The sequence below is a fragment of the Puma concolor genome, chromosome C2, assembly GCF_028749965.1.
Source record: "Puma concolor isolate L17-30 chromosome C2, mPumCon1.1.hap2, whole genome shotgun sequence".
In the NCBI taxonomy this organism is placed as follows: domain Eukaryota; kingdom Metazoa; phylum Chordata; class Mammalia; order Carnivora; family Felidae; genus Puma; species Puma concolor.
In genome coordinates, this window is record NC_141675.1 from 92,151,029 (window position 1) to 92,171,568 (window position 20,540).

At 40.8% G+C, this 20,540-nt stretch overlaps 1 protein-coding gene and 1 long non-coding RNA gene across 5 annotated transcripts in view; one reads left to right on the forward strand and one right to left on the reverse strand.

The window, feature by feature from the left end:
* The first annotated feature begins 10,110 nt into the window (after positions 1 to 10,110).
* Positions 10,111 to 20,540, forward strand: part of ILDR1 (immunoglobulin like domain containing receptor 1) — a 30,072-nt gene continuing 19,642 nt past the window's right edge. For all 4 annotated transcript variants that reach the window (XM_086675279.1, XM_025913736.2, XM_086675280.1 and 1 more), the window contains exon 1: positions 10,111 to 10,294. In XM_086675279.1, coding sequence (XP_086531405.1) covers positions 10,240 to 10,294 — 55 coding nt within the window. In that variant the 5' untranslated portion in view covers positions 10,111 to 10,239. The remainder of the gene's footprint in view (positions 10,295 to 20,540) is intronic.
* Positions 12,396 to 20,274, reverse strand: LOC147577419 (uncharacterized). Its single transcript, XR_015240277.1, has 3 exons — positions 19,680 to 20,274; positions 18,862 to 19,148; positions 12,396 to 13,833 (listed from the first exon to the last, which is right to left on the reverse strand). It is a non-coding gene; the product is annotated as an uncharacterized LOC147577419 (long non-coding RNA).

Genomic DNA, 20,540 nt, shown 5'->3' on the forward strand with positions numbered 1-20,540 from the left:
CTAAGTTCATAAATTGGAAGGCTCAAAAATATAAAAATGGCAATTCCTCCCAAATTCATCTATCGGGTAGATGGGTAAGGCAATCCCAATTAAGATCCTAGCAGATTTTTGTGTAAATTAGCAAGTTGATTCTAAAATGTGCGTGGAAATGCAACTGGCTGAGAATAGCCAAGTCATTCTTGAAGAAGAAAATGAAATGGAAGGACTTGTTCTAGTAGATATGAAGACCTGTTATAAGGCTATCATAATTTAAAAAATGTGGTATTGGCACAATGATAGGCAAACAAATAGAAAGACTAAGGAAAGAAAGTAGAGAATCCAGAATCAAATATACACATGTATGGACAGTTCACTTTTGGAAAAGCTGACATTGTTGAGCAGAAGGGAAAGAAATTATTTTTTTCTTTTTCCCTCTTTCTTTCTTTCTTTCTTTCTTTCTTTCTTTCTTCCTTCCTTCCTTCCTTCCTTCCTTCCTTCCTTCCTTCCTTCTTTCTTTTTTTTTCGGGGGGTGGCATACATGCTGCTGAAGCAAGCACAGAAATTAATTTTCAATAATCAGGTTTGGTTAATTGGATATCTGAGGAAAAAAATGGAACTTAACTCCCCAGTTCATACATCAGTTCTATGTGGATTGCAGATCTAAATGTAAAAAGCAAAATATAATGCTACTAGGAGATTACAGACGAGAATATTTTCATGACCTTAGGAAAGGCAAGTATATATTAAATAAGACACTAAAATCTTAAAGACATTAAAATAAAATATTGATAAATTAAACTTCTTTAAAATAAGTAATAAATATATTTGTTCAGCAAACAAGATCATTAAGAGAGCAAAAAACCAAGTCACAAATTGGGAGGAGGTATTTTTAACCCATGTGAATCACAAAAAGGACCATATCCAGAATACCATAAGAAACTCCTATAAATCAAGAAAAGAATAGAAAATTGAATAGAAAAAAAAAAGCAAAAGATTCTACTAAAGCCAAAAAAAAAAAGAATATCCAAAAGTCCCAAAAGCCAATAAACATATGAAAAAGTGCTCAACTCATTAGTCATCAGGGAAATGCAAATTAAACCACAATGCAATACCATTGCATACCCACAGTAGAGCTATAATTGAAGACTGTCAACCCCAAATATAGCCAAGGATGTGAAACATTAAAACTTTCATACACTAGTGGTATATAGGTAAATTTGGAAAAATCTAAGGTTGAACGTATGCTTACTATACTGATAATCTAATGCTGCATAATAGCACTATTATTCTAAACAATAGTTTAAACAGTAGTTTGTTGCTTAAAACAACAAACATATTCTCTCTCTTCCTGTGGGTCAGGAATCTGACAGTAGCTTAGCTGTATGGGTTTTGTCTCAGGGTCTCTCATGAGTTAATAGTCAAATGTCAACTCTTCTGAAGACTTGATTGCAGCTAGAATATTTCCTTCCAAGACGGTTCACTCATATGATCATTGGCAGGAGGCCTTAGTCCCTCGCCATGTGGACCTCTCGATAGGATTGCCTTAGTATCCTCATGATATTGCAGCTGGCCTCCCCATACTGGGCAAGGAATAAGCTATAATGCCTTTTATGATCTGGTCTTGGTGGTAACACACTATCACTTTTGCTGTTCTTTTCATTAGAAGTGAGTCACTAAGTTCAGCCTATACTTGAGGGTCTCTTTTGAAGAGAGGAGGGTCAGAGAATTTGGGTACATATATTAAAATCACCACACATACCCGATGACCAGATAATTTTACCTTAAGTTATAGAAGCAAAAATGGGTTAGTGTATGGTTCTCCAAACATTTACAACAATGTTTATAGCGTCATTATTCATAATAGCCAAATAGTAGAAACAAAATCCTTAGCAACAATACATTAAATAAATTGTGGTATATTCTATCAATATAATTCTATTCATAAATAAGAGTTAACAAACTTACATGCAAAACTATAGATGAATCTTGCTAATATTGAGCAAAAGAGACAAACTCCAAAAATGTGTACTACATTATTTTCTTTATGTAAATGTTAAAAGAGGCAAGACCAATCTATAATGTAAGAAGTCAAGATGGTGGTTACCTTTGGGGAGGAAAAGGGAGGGAATGATTTAGAGGGGCTATGAGGAAATCACCATTTCAATACTGATCTATAACTTGCCCAGAATAATTGTAAAGATATGTTTACATTGTGATATTTCATTGAACCATACACCTCTGATTTGTACAGGTTTCAGAATTGTCTTATATTTCAAATTTAGAAAAATTTTTTAAAAAGACGCCAAAGAAAGAAAAAATAGTATACTTCAGGCAAAACCAAAACATGTCTGTGCACTGAATTTGGTCTGCAAGTAGCCAGTTTGTAATATCTGCTTTAGACCAGGTTGGTAAATATGATCTTCAAAAGGCCTCAAAGCATATGGGTTATGTTAGACTTTGGTGGTAGCATAAATCTATTCCTGTAGAATTTAGAATTGTCAACTGTTGGCTATGGAAAAGCCTTTCTGGATCATTCAATCCAGTGATTTTTCAAACTGACCTTTCTGGCAGAGGCAAATCCTTAGGTACTCCACAGAATGCAAGAGCTTCTCAGAATACAGTGTAAAAACCACTGATCTTGCCTAAGTCCGTTGTGTTAAAACAAAAAACTGAGGCCTAGAGAGACTGTTATTTGTTTAGAGTCAAACAGCTGCTTGGTGACGATGTCCTTAGCCTCACTCCCATGTGAAGGTACCATGAGTATGCTGTGCTGTCCTGGTGAAGAAACCTAACATCGGAAAAGTTACATACCTCAGGACCTTGGTCTTTGGAGTAGAAACTCTGTTATTCTGTCATTCAAGGTGGTGGCAAAGCAGAATTATCAAAGATAAACTGAGACAAGAAATGTGTTGGAAAGTGTTCTGTTTAGGGACTGCCCTGGGGAATGCCCTATTTGCTAACAAAGATGTGGGGCATTCTCTCATCCAGCTCACTCTTCAAGTAGCTTCTCAACTCTGGCTGTACATTAGAACCACCTGGGAACTTTTGAAAAAATACTGCTTCCTGGGTCTCCCCATAGACTAACTGAATCAGATTCTCTGGAGTGGGCTGGAAAGAACTGGATATTCTGACCCCTATTGAGCTTCACTGAGATGTGTATGGACTGAGCTCATCATTTCAGAGAAGCTCTGAGTCTGAATAACAAATTGGGCCTTGACACAAGATGAAAAACACTAGAGAGAGAAAAAAATCCCTCTGTTGGTAGCAAAACTCCAGGCTGCCTACCTTTGCTTTGCTATGAGGACTTGGGCCTCTTCTCCAGCCTCAAGAATTGGACAAGCCCCCCCAATTGTCCTTAGATTTTCTCCTTACAATAAAATAGTCAGAAAACCAGATTCTTAGGCCTTCCATGAAAAGTGCAATTAAAGTACCTTGGTTCCATGCATGGCTTTGGCAGAACATGGAGTCTACATCTCTGCTTAGAATGGGTAGAGCCCATTCTCTGAGGAAAGTCACCCTTAGAGATGCATTAGTTCTGTATTCCTCTGTCCAGCTAAAGAACCCTGATATCTTCCCAATCTGGGTCATTCTCACTTTTGTAGAATGCCAGAGGTGGGAAGAACCAAAGAAGTTATCTTATCCAGTTTCCCATTTGATAGATAAAAACATTCTTGGCCAAAGTGACTTACCTAAAGTCACACTGGATGTCAGTGGAAATGTCATAGCCCAAACACACATAGTCTCATTCAGTGCTACTCTTTTTTGTCTTTAAAGCATTTTTAATTACAAAATAAGCCAAAAATACAGAAAAGCATATAAAATCATACAATCAGCACCATTTATACCACCTAAATGTAACTGATTTTACATTTTTAGCGTATTGGTTTCAGATATTAAAAAAAATTTTTTTAATGTTTATTTTTGTGAGAGAGAGAGAGAGAGAGCATGCACGTGAGGGAGAGAACGAATGGGGGAGGGGCAGAGAGAGAGGAGACACAGAATCAGAAGCAGGCTCCAGGCTCTGAGCTGTCAGTGCCAAGCCCCCCCAACCCCCCAAACAGGGCTCAAACTGACAACACAGGGCTCTAACTCACAAGCCATGAGATCATGACCTGAGCCTGAGTTGGATGCTCAACCAACTGAGCCACCCAGGCACCCCAAGATATATATATTTTTAAATAAAATGTTATAGATTCAGCTGACGTCCCTCCTAACCCATACCTCTCCTCCCTCCCTCTCAGGAGTAACAACCCTCCAAGATTGGTGAATCCTATTCCCTGGAATGTTTTTGTATTTTGTTCTACATATATGTGAATTTTATATATATTGTTTTTGTCTTAACATTTGACAAAATACTGTAAATAATATCTTGCAACTTCTTTATTCATATAACATTATGTTTTTAATATTCATCCATGGTATAGATTTAGTTAATTCATTTTAACAGTGTCATATTATCTCATTCCATTGATAAGCCCCATTTTATTTATTTACTCCTCTCTGTTGGGAAGTTGTTTCCAGGTTTTGCACAAACTGTTTTGCAGCCAACATCCATGTACCTGTGTGCACAAGAGTGAGAATTTTTATAGATTGGAGACCTAGAAGGGAAATCAAAAGGTGCAGGGATATATGCACCTTCAATTTCATGAGATTTTGTCAAATTGTTCTCCAAAGTAGTTGAACCAATTTAAATTCTCACATCTTTACCAACACTTAGTTTGCTCAGACTTTTACATTTTAACCAATTTGTCACACATGAAATAGCTTTGTTTTAAATTTACAATTTCTGATTATTAGTCAGGTTGAGCATCTTTTAATATAATTAATAGTGAATCAGATTTCCTCTTACGTGAATTGGCTATTTGTCTCCCTTGCTATTGGGTTGTCCCCTACTTACTATTTAGGAGTTGTTGTTGTTGTTGTTGTTGTTGTTGTTATTTTTTAAATATGCTGGTCATATTTTTTTGCCTTTTAAATGCACAGCAAACATTTTTCTCCAGTTTGTGCTTTGTTTTTTCATTTTGTATACATTGTCTTTGATTATAGAATTTTAAAATTTAACATAGTCTTCTGTATCAGTCTTCCTTAATGAATTATCCTTCTTGTTTTCTGTTTAAGAAATGATTCTTTTCTTCAAGGTCATATAGGTATTCTACCATATTTTCTCCTAAAAGCTTGAAATTTTTGCTTTTAATGTTTAGATTTCAATCAGTTTGGAATTTTGTATGTAGTGTGAAGAAACAATATCTTAACTTTTAACATAACAAACACTAATTGTCCTAGCATCACTTATTGAATAGTTTATGGTTATCCCTATCCCCCCATTGAATTATAATGCAATCTCTGTAATATATCAAGTTCCCATCTATATGGGTATGTTTCCAGAATCTCTTTTGTCTTCGTTCCACTTGTCTGTTTGCTTATCTATGCCACTGCCACATGGTTTTAAGTGCTCTAGCTTTTTCATTTAAAGAGGCAAATTCCCCTCTTCCTTCTTATTTTTCTTCAAAATTATCTTAGCTATTTACCACTGTATTCCATTTGATTTTAAGAATATGTTAGGAAGTTCTGGGGAGATTTTTCAGGTTTTCGTTAGAAATATTTAGAATTTGGGGCGCCTGGGTGGCGCAGTCGGTTAAGCGTCCGACTTCAGCCAGGTCACGATCTCGTGGTCCGTGAGTTCGAGCCCCGCGTCAGGCTCTGGGCTGATGGCTCAGAGCCTGGAGCCTGTTTCCGATTCTGTGTCTTTCTCTCTCTCTGCCCCTCCCCCATTCATGCTCTGTCTCTCTCTGTCCCAAAAATAAATAAACGTTGAAAAAAAAAAATTTAGAAATATTTAGAATTAACTCAGAAAAAATACTGTCTTTAGTGATATTGTTTTTATCTATGAATATGGTACATCTTTGCATTTATTTACATCTTTGAAAAGTGTTTTTACTAACTTCTTACAATTTTCTCCATCGAGCTATTTCACATATATTGTTAGATTTATTCCTACTTTATAGATTTACTGCTATTACAAATGTATATTTTATTTTTATTTTTTAAAGTTTATTTATTTATTTTGAAGCAGGGGGGCGGGGAGGGACAGAGAGAGAGAGAGAGAGAGAGAGAGAGAGAGAGAGAGAATCCCAAGCAGGCTCCACACTGTTAATGGAGAGGCTTATGACACAGGGTTCAATCCCACAAACTGTGAGATCATGACCTGAGCTGAGATCAAGAGTTGGACACTTAACCGACTAAGCCAACCAGGTTCCCCACAAATGTATATTTTAAAGTTATATCTTCCAAATGGATGTTCCTGGTATATACAGATGCCAGTGACATTAACATATTGACCTTGTTTTCAGCAACTTCTTGTTAGCCCTTATGTATATAGATTCTCTTCAGTAGTCTATGTAATCAAAACACTGTGATAACAATATCTTTATTCATTTTCAGCCTTTTAAATTTTCTTATTATGCTAATTAGAAGATTCAGTATAATGTTGAATAGGAGTGGTAATAATGAATATATTTGTTCTGAAACTCCTTTCCCCAGATTTTTTCACCTCCTGCTTTTAGCCCTACTCCCAGATGAATTGTATCTTGGATTATATTCCACTGACCAAAAAGTAGGTCTCCCAGTCCCATCTGACCCAGACCTCTCTTATTAAGCATGTAGTTCCTACCAACCCCACTCAAACAACTGTACTTAATAAAGGTGTCGAACCATCCATGGGGGTTTCATTTGGATACTCCACTATTCTGTCAGGTGCAAATGTGTCTAAAATGATTCAAATTTTTTTCTGTATATCTGTGTAGAATGGCAACACCATCTACACAAACTTAATAATCAGAAATATATATTCTCTCAATTCCCACATCTAATTTACCATCAGTCTTGTCAATTCTACATTCTAAATGTCTGCCAAAGTATTTTTTCTTCCCCATTCTCAACACCAATGACTGGGTTGAGCCTTCAGTATTTCCATCTTGACCACAGTAACAGTTTCCTAACTGATCTCCCTGCCTTTCATCTCAATCCTTGCTTACCATTCTTCTCATTGCTGACAAGTTTATCTTCCTAACACGCAAGTCTGATCATGTCTTGTCCAGCTTAAAACCCTTTGCTGCCTCCCTAATGTCTACTGTATAAAGTCTTAGTTCTCCAGCTGGTCATGCAAGGCCCTTTATTTACCCTGGCTCTCTAACAAATTCTCCTACCACTCCCCACTTGCCCTGGCAAAACTGAAGTGCTTATAGTTCAACTATGCTGTTTCCTGGTGCTATGATTTTTGCACACAGTCTCTCTGCTTGGATTGCTCTGACAAAGTCTTGTTCATTTTCAAACCCAGCTTACATGTCACTTACTCCAGCAACTATAAAGAACTCAACTATATCTATTGAGTACTACCAATATGCCAGGTGCTATGCTCTTTGTATGCCAGACATACAAAATGAATGAGATATTTCCAAATGTTGCAGCATCAGTTAGCTACTTTCATTTCTTGCCTCCCTTTAGGTTTAACTGGAGCAGGATTTTTATTACATATTTATTTTCTTTCTTCCATTCTTGATAAATACACACATGTACAAATATCAAACTATTCTCAAGCAGAGATGCATATGTATATATAGACACAGTATTCAGAAATATTTATGGACAGTTTTAACTAGAAAGTATGATTATAAATGATGAAATCATAAGCTCGGTACTTTGTGGTTAGACCCTAGACGAGTGAACACAAAGAAACACAATATGGCTAGGGTAATAATTAAGGGTGTGTTCTCCAAAGGCAGATTACCTGAGTTTACCTCTCAGCTTTTCTGCTTACAAGCTGGGTGACCCCCGGTAAGTAACTGAATCTTTGTGCCTCAAGTTCCTTAGCTGTAAAATGGGGACAATAATAATACCTGCTTCAGAATGTTGTTGAGAGAATTATTCAAGTGCTGAGAATAGTGCCCAGCACAATATAAGCATTTAATAAATACTACCTATTGTTACTTTGTATATGAGGACACTTTTGTCTCCGTCACTATCAGCAGGTCAAGTGATTTTTACTTCTATATTTAGCAATGAAAGAACTGTTTGTTGTTCTGAGCCAAATGTATATTCTTATCAAATCTTTATTGAACCAATGGTACATGTTGGCAGAATAACTGGTCCAGGAGAGCTCACGGTAGTGGAATGGAGTTTTACTTTCTGTAGAGCTAAATGATATATGTGGAAACAAACTGCCTTAGCTGATAACCTAACTGTAAACACAGATTGAGACATAGCTAGGTGAGAGTGTATGGTGTAATAGCTAACAGCAGAAGGTCTGGAATCAGACTGCCTCATTTAGATTCATAACTCCACCACTTACTAGCTTTGTTACCTTGGTCAAGTTACTTCTTTGTACCTCAGCTTCTACATCTGTAAAATGGGATTGATAATAACAGAATAACAGTCCCTATTTTATATAGTTATTGTAGAAATGTAATGAGATAATGCACAGAAGGCTCTTAGATCATTGCTTCATACAGGTGGAATACTACCTTTACAGGTGGTACAGAAATAAGATGCATGTAGTATTAAACTGACCTTTATATCAAAACAAGGACTGAAGGGCGTAGGAGGTAGGTTTGGGAAAGTGAGGGCTCATACTTTTTTAGACTGGGATTGAACATTTGCCTAGAGCAATTTACAAATCCAGGAGCCACACAAATCCCTCAGGGTCACAAACACTCAGATACATACAATGTTCCTGACAGCATGTGCACAGTCTCTGGAGGGGGTAGGGGGAGCATCCCTCACATTATATCCTGCTTCTGCTGCTGTGCTAAGATCCCACTGTGGAAGGTCTAAAGGCCCCTGAACATTCTGTACCATCTGCCTTTGGCCATGTACTTACTGCCTGAATTTACTTCCTACTTTCTTGAAGAGAAGTGGCTACAGGAAAAAACATTTAAAGGGGAGAGGCCAATTGGGGAACTAGAGGGCAGACTAAAGGGGAAGGAGGGGAAATTGGGAGAAGGGACTGGGTTGACCACCAATTAGTCTCAGGACAAGGATGTTCCTCTGGGCGGAAGTGAGATGAGGGACACGAGTAGCTCTAGTGAAGAGAACCCTTCACAGCAGAGGAGGAGATAATCTTAAGAGAAATAATATTGACTTCTAAGGTCACTGATGAGAATGGGAGCTTCCTGAGGGGCAGAAACCATGTTTAATGCACCTTTATAATTCTTTTCTTGAGGAAAAAGATGGTGGCTAGGAGGGAGAGCACAATGAACAATCCCTAATAAGGGAGAGGTGTATAAAATAGCTTGTTGTTTCTATTGACCAGTGTATAGGTGACTTTCCAGGTTAATGTCGTTGGTTGGTTCCCGAAGGCAAGTGTGTCTTCTTCCTGTGTTTTATGGTTCCCTAGTGGGTTCCTGCCAAGGAAGGAAGGACTGGATTATATCTTAGTTGGCCTGGTGCAAAGTGACCTAGAATCTTTGACTTTGTGGGGGCTGAGTCAGTGAGGGGCTGTGGAGCTGCACTTCATGAAGGATGGAAACTAATAAAAAGGAATACACCAACATTAACAATGCCTAACTATGGGTGGTGGGAGCAGGATTTTTTTCTTATTTCTAATAATTTATATTTTTCTAACTTTTCTGTAATAAGCATCTATGAGTTTTATATTTGTGGAAAATTAGACCTATTTGTCCAGTTTATACCATACACTTTAGTTTCTAGAAAACCTGAGCAAACATTATGTGCAAACGTCATATTAGTGTGTTTTCAGTGGGGAAAAAAAGTTTTCCAAACACGCATGAGGGAATGGAAATATAACGCAGGAAATGCACCTAGACAGTTATGTCCACATAAATTCTCCAAAGAGGGGTAAGAAAGTTGCTAGGGGTGAGATTTCCCAAGAACTTCTGGGGGGTAAAATGGTAACGTTCTTTATAAGCGGGAAAGGTGTGGCAAGAGATGGGGTTCCAGGGAGGAGAACTACCTGGAATCTTGCGGTGGAAGAGGCGAGGCGGTGGCAGGTAGGAGAGAGAGGTGGCCGCGGTCCTCCGGGACCGGGGGCGGAGCAGGAAAGGGCGGTGCGCCGAGCGGGAGGCGGGGCTGAGGGGCGCGCCCCAGGTGGGGATGAGCCGGACCTCACCTGCTCGGGGCCGCGCCGAGCGAGGGGAAGGCGGAGGGATTCCTTGGAGAAGTGGTGCGTCCTGGGGTGAAAACTGTGGAAGAGAGCTGACGTGCCCCCGGAGCCCCTGAGCAGAAAGGGGCCAGGGAGCGGCTGGCATGGGCCCCGAGCTGCCTGCACCTTGGCTGCTCCTCTTCACCTGGCTCCCAGCAGGTGAGCCTTGGGAAAGTGGGTCTCACCCTGGGCGCAGAGAGACAGGAAGCCATTGTTGCCTGGCCTTGCAGAACTGGCCTCGGGCAGGACAGGGCAGGGTAGTGGAGGCCTGGGCAGCGCTCTGGTAGCTCTTGGCACAGGCACCAGGCGGTGCGGGGACTAGCTCGAGTTTCTGCCTGTGGGAACCTGTTGTTTTCCTCATTTATTGGCCTAGGTCCTTCTGAAACAGGTGCAACTAAGAAAGAAACCCAGAGCCCCTGGGCTTCCCTCCAGCCGTCTTTAGGTACTTCTTAGTCTTTAAAACTGAATCGATAAAGGTGGAAGCACCACTCTTTTGATGCCTAATTACTTTGCTTATTTTATAGGACTAAGCCATGTGGCTGTCTGCTAACCATGGTCAGTGTCACTATTCTACTTTTTTTGTATCCGCTCACTTTCCTAACTCTTCCCCCTTGCTCAGTATCTCCCTACCAGGCGTCCAACCACCCACCCTTTCCTCCCTTCTCTTAACTTTCCTACCCTGTCTGCTTTGGAAAGCATGGTTTTTGTGTCTCAGTGTATCTCTTGGAAATATGTCAGGAGTGTCTATCTGCATGAGTAAAATCAGGTGAAAGGATAGCTGAATGACTGTGCAGGACTTTCAACCCTTTTCAAGTAGGATGTAGGTGTGACCTTGCAAACAAGAATGTATGAATGCCCTTGGAAATTCTTCCCCGTTTCATTTCATTTTACCATCCCTTGTCCCCATTTTAGGAATAACTGCCCTCTTATCTCAGTGGGAAGTCAGCTCAGTTTGCTCACAGACCAATTTGAGTCTTGTATTTTTCTGAAGGAGATGTAATTTGAAGTTATGGGCAGAGTTTCATTTTTACCAGCTTGATAGGACATGAAAATCACTTGGATGTAACTAAATCTCATTCAGACAAGATTCTACAATAGCTTAAGCTTAATGCTGAGAATAAAAAGGAGGGAGAATTGCAAAAGGGTGAGAAAACTGGAAAATCAGTATCCCTAAGACCCTCTGGCTCACACCGTTTTCTGCAGGATCTATGTTCTATCAGTTGTCTGAAGCTAAGAAGGCTAGGTGTCCGACACATGATACACAAGGAAATGGACAAACCTCACCTAAATTGAAGTGCCCCAAATTCCACCAGAGTAGTTACCAGCTGGGACTGTGACAGCAAAATCATAAAAATCCCAGCTTCTCACAGTCGTCTATCCTGTGCGTTATGTGTTCAGCTCACGTTCCATGGCAGCTAGGGATTTCTGAAGCTGCTAGAGCTGCCTTTTCAAGAAAATAGAGGTCTACTCCCATCTCCCCCCTTTAGCACCGTATCCCCAGATTAGGACTTTGTAGCCAGCAGTCATCCAGGTCAATAGAATAAGAAAAGAAGCCTTACAGACAACAATTTTATTAGGGTATAAACCCCAGTCCTTAAATCATCAGCATAATGTTCTAAAAGTTCTATTTTTATGAAGAATATTGAACACTGAAAAATTTTCAAATACAGTGATTATAACCAAAGGGTATATTCTTTATAGTAAGCAGATTGCTAAATGGACAGGGGCTTTAGAAAGTGGAGCTCCAAGTGTTCAGGAACCAGCCATGCAGTGTTAGTAGCCAGGATGCCGAGGTGGTAAAATTATACAGACTGCTGTGTTTGCCTGGCATTCTTTATTTTTTTTATTTAAAAAAAAATTTTTTTTTTTTTGTTAACATTTATTTACTTTTGAGACAGAGACAGAGCATGAACGAGGGAGGGTCAGAGAGAGAGACACGGAATCTGAAACAGGCTCCAGGCTCTGAGCTGTCAGCACAGAGCCCGATGTGGGGCTCAAACTCACGAACCGTGAGATCATGACCTGAGCCGAAGTCAGACACTTAACTGACTGAGCCACCCAGGTGCCTCTGCCTGGCATTCTTTAAATGGAAGCCTACCTGCATGACCCATTTTAGAACTAGAGAAAGCTGAATTCACAAAAAGTCCTAAGTAACATCTAATCTCACTTTTCTTTTTTTTTTCCTTTTTATTTTAGAGAGACAGAGAGAATGCAAGGGGGGGGGTGGGGAGAGGGGCAGGGGGAGAGAGAGAGAGAGTGAGAGAGAGAGAGAGAGACAGACAGACAGACAGACAGACAGACAATCTTAACCAGGCTCCATGCTCAGTGCAGAGCCTGATGCAGGGCTTGATCTCATGAACCGTGAGATCATGACCTGAGCCAAAATCAAGAGTCAGACACTCAACTGACTGAGACACCCAGGCGCCCCAAATCTCAACTTTATTTCATAGGTGAGAAATTGAGATTTCAACTCTTCAGACTCCAACAGTTTGAGGGGAAATAGCTATTTTAGCAGATATTTTCCCCGAATATGTGTAGAAGGTATATATAAAAGAAAAAGCTTCATCCAACTATTTAATGTGCATTTGGATTTTGCATCCACAATGTTTGTGTGACTCTGGTCAAGTTACTGAAAGCCTGCAGTAAACAGGGATGATTATAGTACATATCTCATAAGGTTTTTGTGAGGATTAAGTGAAATGAAGATTTTAAGGCACTTAATATAGTGGCTGAAACAAAGTGAGGGTTTAATGAATGTTAGCCACGGTGGTGAGGTGATGATACTCATGATTTAGATCCAAGTAGGATATTTTAGAGCTAACTTGAATGAAGCAATTTAAGTTTCCCCTCCTCCTCCTTCCCCTATAGCTAAGAAACTGCAGTTAATAGTCAGTGGACTATCAGGTTGGAATTCAGAATCTGCCTCTTACTAGCTGTGACTTTGGAGGAATTCAATTCCCTTCATCCAGAAAACAGGTGAAATTCCTGATAAGCCCCTCACAACACCCACCCTCCAGTCCCCATAAGGCCAGCTCTTGTTGGATGGCTTAACATCAAGCACAGGGTCTACAAAATGGTCATCACTCAGGAAATACTGCCCCCGCCTCTTCATTTTTACACGAAACTGCCTAAAATTCCCTAAGATCAAACAGAAATCAAGCTACTTTTCTCAGTTCCGGTATCTACCAAAGAAGTGCTTTTCAAACTTTTTTTACAGCTCTCAGTAAGAAATACAGTTTATGTTGTGACATGGACACATATAGATTTATAAAACAGAAACAAGAGCACACACACACACACAAACCCATTACTATGTTGGGTAAAAGAATAACAGATTGATATCACATATTATTTTAATAACATTTAAATAAGTAGAAAATAGTCTCCAAATTAACACTAAATAGAAAAATCCAGTAAGTTGATTTTCTCAAGGTCTGCTGCAGATTGCAATATGAGCTTTGGAAAATCCTAGAGTATGTTCATTTTGATCCAGCACACTGTTCTCTTCTGTTTCTAAAGAAGAGTTAACCCAAGCTTCTAGTTAGCATCCAGGTTTCTGCAGTTGTTAAGTGTGAGCCATTAGTGAAATCATGTCAGATTTGGGTACTGGCAAGTCTAGTCAGTGTGGCCTGGGGCCCTGATGGAGCCTCTCAGGTCCCAGAGTCCTGGGAAGTTAACCCCAGTCCCTGTGCTCTGAGCTGTGGAGAGATCAGTTGTCATTGTTTATGTTTGTTTTTGTACTTTTTCCAAGTTTTTTTTTCTTTAAAAAGAAATGTTTAGCACACAAGTGATACTTGCCCCTTAAAACAAAACATTAAGATAATCTAAGGTAGGTTCTGCAGCCTTTTGCATTATTGGCTGATAGTTCTGGTTACCTCCATTGAGCCTCAAAGTTTATGCCTGGAATGAAAGTTTAGTTTTCCACCCAAATTCTAAAAGAGTGTGTCTCATTTGGGCTTTTGTGAGTTTTTTAAAGATTATAGAGTGGTGTTAACTTACAGATTCACACAACTATCAACTTGTATTATCGTTCTTTGGGAAATGAGCCGGCTGATTCTAAGACACAAGATTCTTGGCATATAGACCAGCAATTTTCCCTTGGTGATGGGGGTAAAGTGTGGGATCACACTGAAGACTGAATGACATCTCGATTCACAATGTAGTGGATAGGAAAGCGGAGTTTCTCAGGCTGAGGAGGGTGTGGGTGGTGGTTGGGAGCTGTCCACTTGGCTCCTTCCTTACCTCCATGGGATCCCTGACGTACCTCCCCAGAATCCCAGGACTCTGCCAAACTCAAGTAGAACTCACTCCCAGTCTCTGTCTGTCTTCCTCTCTGGACCAGTTTTGCAGGTAAGGAAATCTGTGTTCAGGAAAGTCACAAGTGCCAGGTTGACATAGTAGACTTAGGACCAGAACCCTGGCATCCTCATTTTTAGTACATTGCTCTTTCCCCTGTTTCATACCATGGAGTAAATTTGTTTTGTCTAATTGAATCCTAGTATGCAGAAGTAGAAATAGATTGTCTAACTAAATGCTACTTATTAAACATGTTGCCCCAACAACAATGCAGTGGAATGAGATGCTGATAATTAATGTATCATCTGCCTGGGTTTCTTTCAGCCCAGTAGTGTGTTTCATTTTGTCCTTGGGGGAGAATTAAATTTGTGTTTAAAGAATTGGGAAGATTCAGGTCATGTCTCATATTTCCCTCATCTTTATTTCTGTATCTTTCAATCTGTGAATCTTAGGGTAAGGTGGGGTCAGAAGAAAGCAGTTTTGACACTTTCTTCATTTCCCAAACCTTGTTCTATTTCTTAATCCCAGGCTTTGCCCCTTCTTTTCTATTCCAGGTGATAAACCTCACACTAGCCTATTTTAAGCACCTTAACCATCTTGCCTCTTTTCTGTCTAGTTCCAACCAGCCTCTACTCAGACGATAGGTTAACCTACCTGGGTTCATCTTTTTCACCTTCATTTTATTCCTCCAAGAACCTCTATTAGGTCCCCATAGCTTATAGAGTGGGTTAAAGCTCTTTGTTTGGATTTCAGGGCTCACTCATTCTTGACCTCACTCACTACTTTGGGCAGCCTTCTCCCGCTGATATGGCAATACCCCCTCTCCCAGCAATACACACCCTTCTTTGTTTTTTTGTCTGCCACCCTACAAATGGTTAACTTTATTTGTTTTCTATACTTTTAGAGCACTTAAAATTTGTTCCAAGCAGTTTAGCCTGTCTTGTATGAATTTGTTTTTAGTCAGCAAATGTTTAATGCATACCATGTATAAGGCACGCATTAATGTATAAGGCCAGCCATGTATAAGGCTGGCAAACACTAGCTGTGTGATCCTGAACCAGTTACTTCATCTCCCTGAGGATTTTTCTCATTTATGAAATTGAGATAAAATAAGGCTTATCTCATGGGTGTTTTTACAAAGGTTAAATGAGATACTATATAATAAAGCACCCAAGACCATGGCTAACAACATAGCAAGTGCTCAGTATGTTTCCTCCCCAGTGTAGCCACATGCTTAGCACCACCCTGAGCCTCACACTGTTGAGTAGCAGATACCAGACCTTTGTTAAACATGTAATACATAGACCTAATTCCTACCCCCACCCCCACCCCAGCCCCCTTCTCTTTGTCCTCTTTTCTCCTCTCCTAATTCTCTCAACCCCTTTTTGTTCACACTCATGGCCACTCCCTCTTCCTCTTGATTCCTTTTATATTTGCACTGTTATCTAAGGAAATGTAACAAGTACTGACGGCAAATATACTTGGGGAGATAGCTTGCTCAGACATAAACTCTGATAGGATTAAACCTGTGTACTTTTTGTTAACCTGCTTAGTGGATCATAGGTGCCTGGGTGCCTAAAAATCACTCAAGAATCAAGACCTTCCATCAAGTGTTGGCACTAGGTCAAGCCCCTTGCCTGGAAAGACCCTGCTCCCCTGCTGCCTGCCACACCCCTCCAGGCAGGGCCCTTCATGTGTAAAGGAGAGGAAATGCCATTCAATCCCCTGAATACCTCTGTCCCTATGCTGTATGGATAATATGTTCTAGACACTGTAAAACATCTTGCCCAATCTGATATTACACAGGGAAGACATTATTGAATAAAGTAATGTACAGAGATATGCATATGTTTGGAACACACATCATTTAGCTGTAAAGATAATTTTCTTTCATTGGTTTTCCTTTGACTTTAATATAGGATGTAGTCCCCACTGGCACCTGAGCGTAGTCTTAAAAAGTACTTCATGGTAGGAAACAGAATCCTCTACCACTTCCCTCCTTCCCACAAACTCCAGTATCTCATCTGAAGTTACCTTTCAATCCTTAGATGACAGGTTTCTCTCCCTTTTTCCCAGAGGAGATGAACTGAATGGGTTTGCCAGGGGACAAAGTGATGCAGCTTTAAGAGCTTTTAATGCCAGTTTACATTTGTATCATTTTAATGCTTTCAAAATGCTTTTACATGCTGTTGTCAGTTGACTTCAATCTCCAAAGTAGGCAAGATAAGTACAAATGAGACAAGTAACAGCTAATGTTTCTTCAGTGCCTGTTATGTCCCACCCTCTTTGCTAAATGCTGGACATTTATTATCTCATTTAATCCCCACTACAACATTATCAAGGAAGTATTATTATAATTCCACATAAAGAGGCAATTGTAGTTTGGAAATAATTTGTTAGGTCTTTTAGCTGGTGGGAGAGTGGAGACAAAATCTGAACTCAGGAAGTCACTCTCCAGAATTAAAGTTTCAAAAGAAAATGATAGAGGTATTTAGGAAATGAAGGGGATACCACAGGATGAAGGAAATTTAAAAATAGAAAAAAATATATAAGAATTTGAGGGGCCCCTGGGTGGCTCAGTCAGTTGAGCGTCTGCCTTTAGCTCAGGTCACAATCTCACGGTTTGTGGGTTCGAGCCCTGTGTCAGGCTCTGTGCTGATAGCTCAGAGCCTGGAGCCTGCTTCAGGTTCTGTGTCTCCCTCTCTGTGCCCCTCTTCTGCTCACCTTCTGTTTCTTTCTGTCTTTCAAAAATTAATAAAAATTAAAAATTAAAAAAAAGAAAAGAAATATAAGAATTTGAAAACAATTTAAAGAGCAAAGATCCGGAGCGCCTAGGTGGCTCTTGATTTCGGCTCAGGTCATGATCTCAGGATAGTGAGATTGAGCCCTGCCTTGGGCTCTGTGTTGGGCATGAAGCTGCTTAAGATTCTCTCTCTCTCTCTCTCTCTCTCTCTTTCTCTCTCTTTCTCTCTCTTTCTCTCTCTTTCTCTCTCTCTCCCTCTCTCCCTCTCTCCCTCTCCCCTCCCTCTCCCTCTCCCCTCCCTCTCCCTCTCCCCTCCCTCTCCCTCTCCCCTCCCTCTCCCTCTCCCCTCCCTCTCCCTCTCCCTCTCCCCCCCTCCTCCCACCCATCTCCCTCTCCCTCTCCCTCTCCCCTGCTCTCTCTCTCTCTCAAAAAAAAAAAAAAAAAAAGCAAAGATCCAACATCGACATCTACCTTTTTGAATCTGTCCCTATTTTCAGCCCAGATTCTTCTATTCTTAGTCTCTTCTTGAAAACTTTACCTGCATAGTAGTGTGCATGACCAATGTGGTTAGTTTTACTGAGAAGTCTGAGGCTACAGAACAAGAAGGATGGGAAGTTTTTGTCTTTGAGATAGGCTGTCCTCTCAATCTGGAAAATCCTCCTACTTTTTGAGTTTAACACCTGACTTCCACTTGGAAAGTCAAGCTTGCCTGCTTGGGAAAGATCAGGTTTGGGTGCCAGCAGAACCAAATCCTGGGGCTGAGAGGGCTTGGTTTATTATAGTCTCTGAAGCTTGGCCCACATATATGAGCAGAGGGATTCCCACCCTAGAGGGTTTTGTGAAGATTAGAGGCAATGTGTGTACATCACCTGGCACACAATAGATCCTAAGATTCACAGCAACAGCTGAGAAAAGGGGAGGGAGGTTTGCTGGTTGCTCAGTACCTTTTGTCCTGGGACTCTTACTCTCTTTGTGGAGGAGGGCAAGGGGTATAGGTCCAAGAGTGCATATGCTATGGGGCTGGAAGAACCCTGGATAGAGTGGGAGTGAGCTCAGTTCAGTCAAAATTGTGGGAACCTGATCTATTTCAAGGCTTGAAATTCACATAAGGGATGAAATCTGAGAGAGGATGAAAGAGTAAATACCCAGCCAGCAAAGCCAGTGCTGACGTTGGTAAAGGTGAGTCATGTCACCTCAGGTATGTTTTGGCCATAATAAAGGCATTCATGGAAGGGTGCTGAATGGGAATCTGACAATAAAGTTGATCACCCTTGTCCTCATTCTTCTTCCTCAGAGTGTCAGATTCAGCAATCTTCAAAGCTACCTGAAAGTAACTTCTAGCTCCAAATTCCTTTCTCTGACTCCCAGCAAACCTGCCCTCCCTCCAAATGTTCCACCTCTATACAAATAATATTCACTAGAGTCCTCTGAAGAAATTGCTATTTATGTCACATTACCATTCAGGAAAATAAAGAACATGCAGGTTATCAATCAATCACAGTATCAGAGTGATTGCTGCCGATTATAGCCTGGCTCCACACTCCACAATTATTTGCAGGCTAGTGAGTACCGAACATCTTCCTTTACTTAAAGAATAACCAGGCAGAGTGGCAAGAGTACTGCTCAGGGGTGGAATCTTGACTCTGACCTTATTAGAAAGTAAAGCGACTACAGACAGGCCACTCACCTTTTCCAGTCCTAGATTTGCGGTGTATGAAGGGGCACTGCTCATCTCCTCCCAGGGATCATTTTTAATGTGTAAAAGAAAATATTTGAAAGTACTGTGTGGACATAGGATTTTGTTTAGACCACAAATAGGTGTTTTTATTTCCATTCCAATCCGTGTATCTGCTGAGCAAAATAAGCTGGTGTTGACAGTGCCATCCTGGACATTGTCAAAAGCTTACCTGTAGCGACTTCTCTTCAGTTAAAGCTGTGTTGGGGGAAAGTTCCAAGGTCTATGTCAGGTCAGTTCTGGAAAAAAACAAGGAGGGTGGCGAGGGTAGAGAAGCAAAACTAACAAAGCAGATTACAAAGCAGTCCATGTTAGGCTTGAGACACTGGTCACTGGCTCTTCGATTTCAGATTGGACTAATTTCCAGGAATCTTATAGCTGGTAGAAGACAGCAGCTGTTTTTCTCCCAAACTACTCAAGGCTCATTTTTGAAATGATGATCTTTATAGCTGGACAAGGAAGTCATCAGTCTTACCAAAGACACCACTTTTGCCCTATTACTCTACAGAAAAGTCTCCAGTGATTATCCATTAACTAGAAATACATGCTTCGGTGTGATTTAGACTCCACCCCCATGCACTACTACCAGCCCCGCCTTATTTATCCCTCTGCTTCCCATAAAGCCAGAATACTAGCCAGTTTGGTTCCCTCCAAGCCCCGTAAATAACTGCTCCTTTCTGATAAGGGCTTTTGCTCACTCTCTTCTTCTGCCTCGAAGCCATGAGTTTCTCTGCCTTCTCCCTATTTTTCACGTGTGATCTTAATCCTACCTGAATCTTAAGGTCCAGCTTATATTTTTCTTCCATGAAGTCTTGCCCAGGTACAGGTCTCCCCTGCAGATCCTCTTTCCAGCAGGTCTGTCACAGGCACATCCTCATTTCAGCCCAGCCCTAGAGACAGTTTAGGTCATTTCTGGGGGCAAGGGCCTGTCCTGAGCAGCACTCTGCTCTTTCTCTGTGGATGTGAGAAAAGTGGGTGCATGTGCCCGTCACAAGCCACCACTTACTATTTCACGAGGGCTGTGTCCAGCAGGTGAGGAAGGACTCAGAACCACATGGCTCTGGCCTTTGAGCCAGGCTCACCCAGCTGTTTTGTAAGGGGTGACAGTGGCGCTAAATGTTTGTGGGAGTAAAACAGTCACCTTGAAGCCATTCCACCTGAGAACTCTCCTGGAGAGAACCCCAACTTGAACCCCTTTCTCTCTGGCCTTCATGATAAAGGAAAAGAGGGAAAGAGACTCCGACTCCGACACTAACACAGCAGCATATGTGCCAGGCGCCATGCCAAGTGCCAGAAGAGAATGATCTCACTGCGTTCTTTCAAGGACCCGATGAGGTTAGGACTACTCTAATCTCCAGCCACAGCTGAGAAAACACAAACTCAGAGTAAAAAAAAACTTGTATAATGTCCGAATAAATAGCGAAGTGTTATTTGAACCCAGTTGTCTCAGAGTACAAGGCCTGTTTGTTTTGTTTTTAGTTTAGTCGACACCAGTGGTTCTCAGAGTATGATGCCCAGAGCAGTAGTATCAGCGTTTCCTGGAAACTTGTTAGAAATGTAGGTTCTTGGGCCCCACCCAAGTCCTGCTGAATCAGAAACTCCTACTGACAGTGATCTGGGCTGTTACAAGT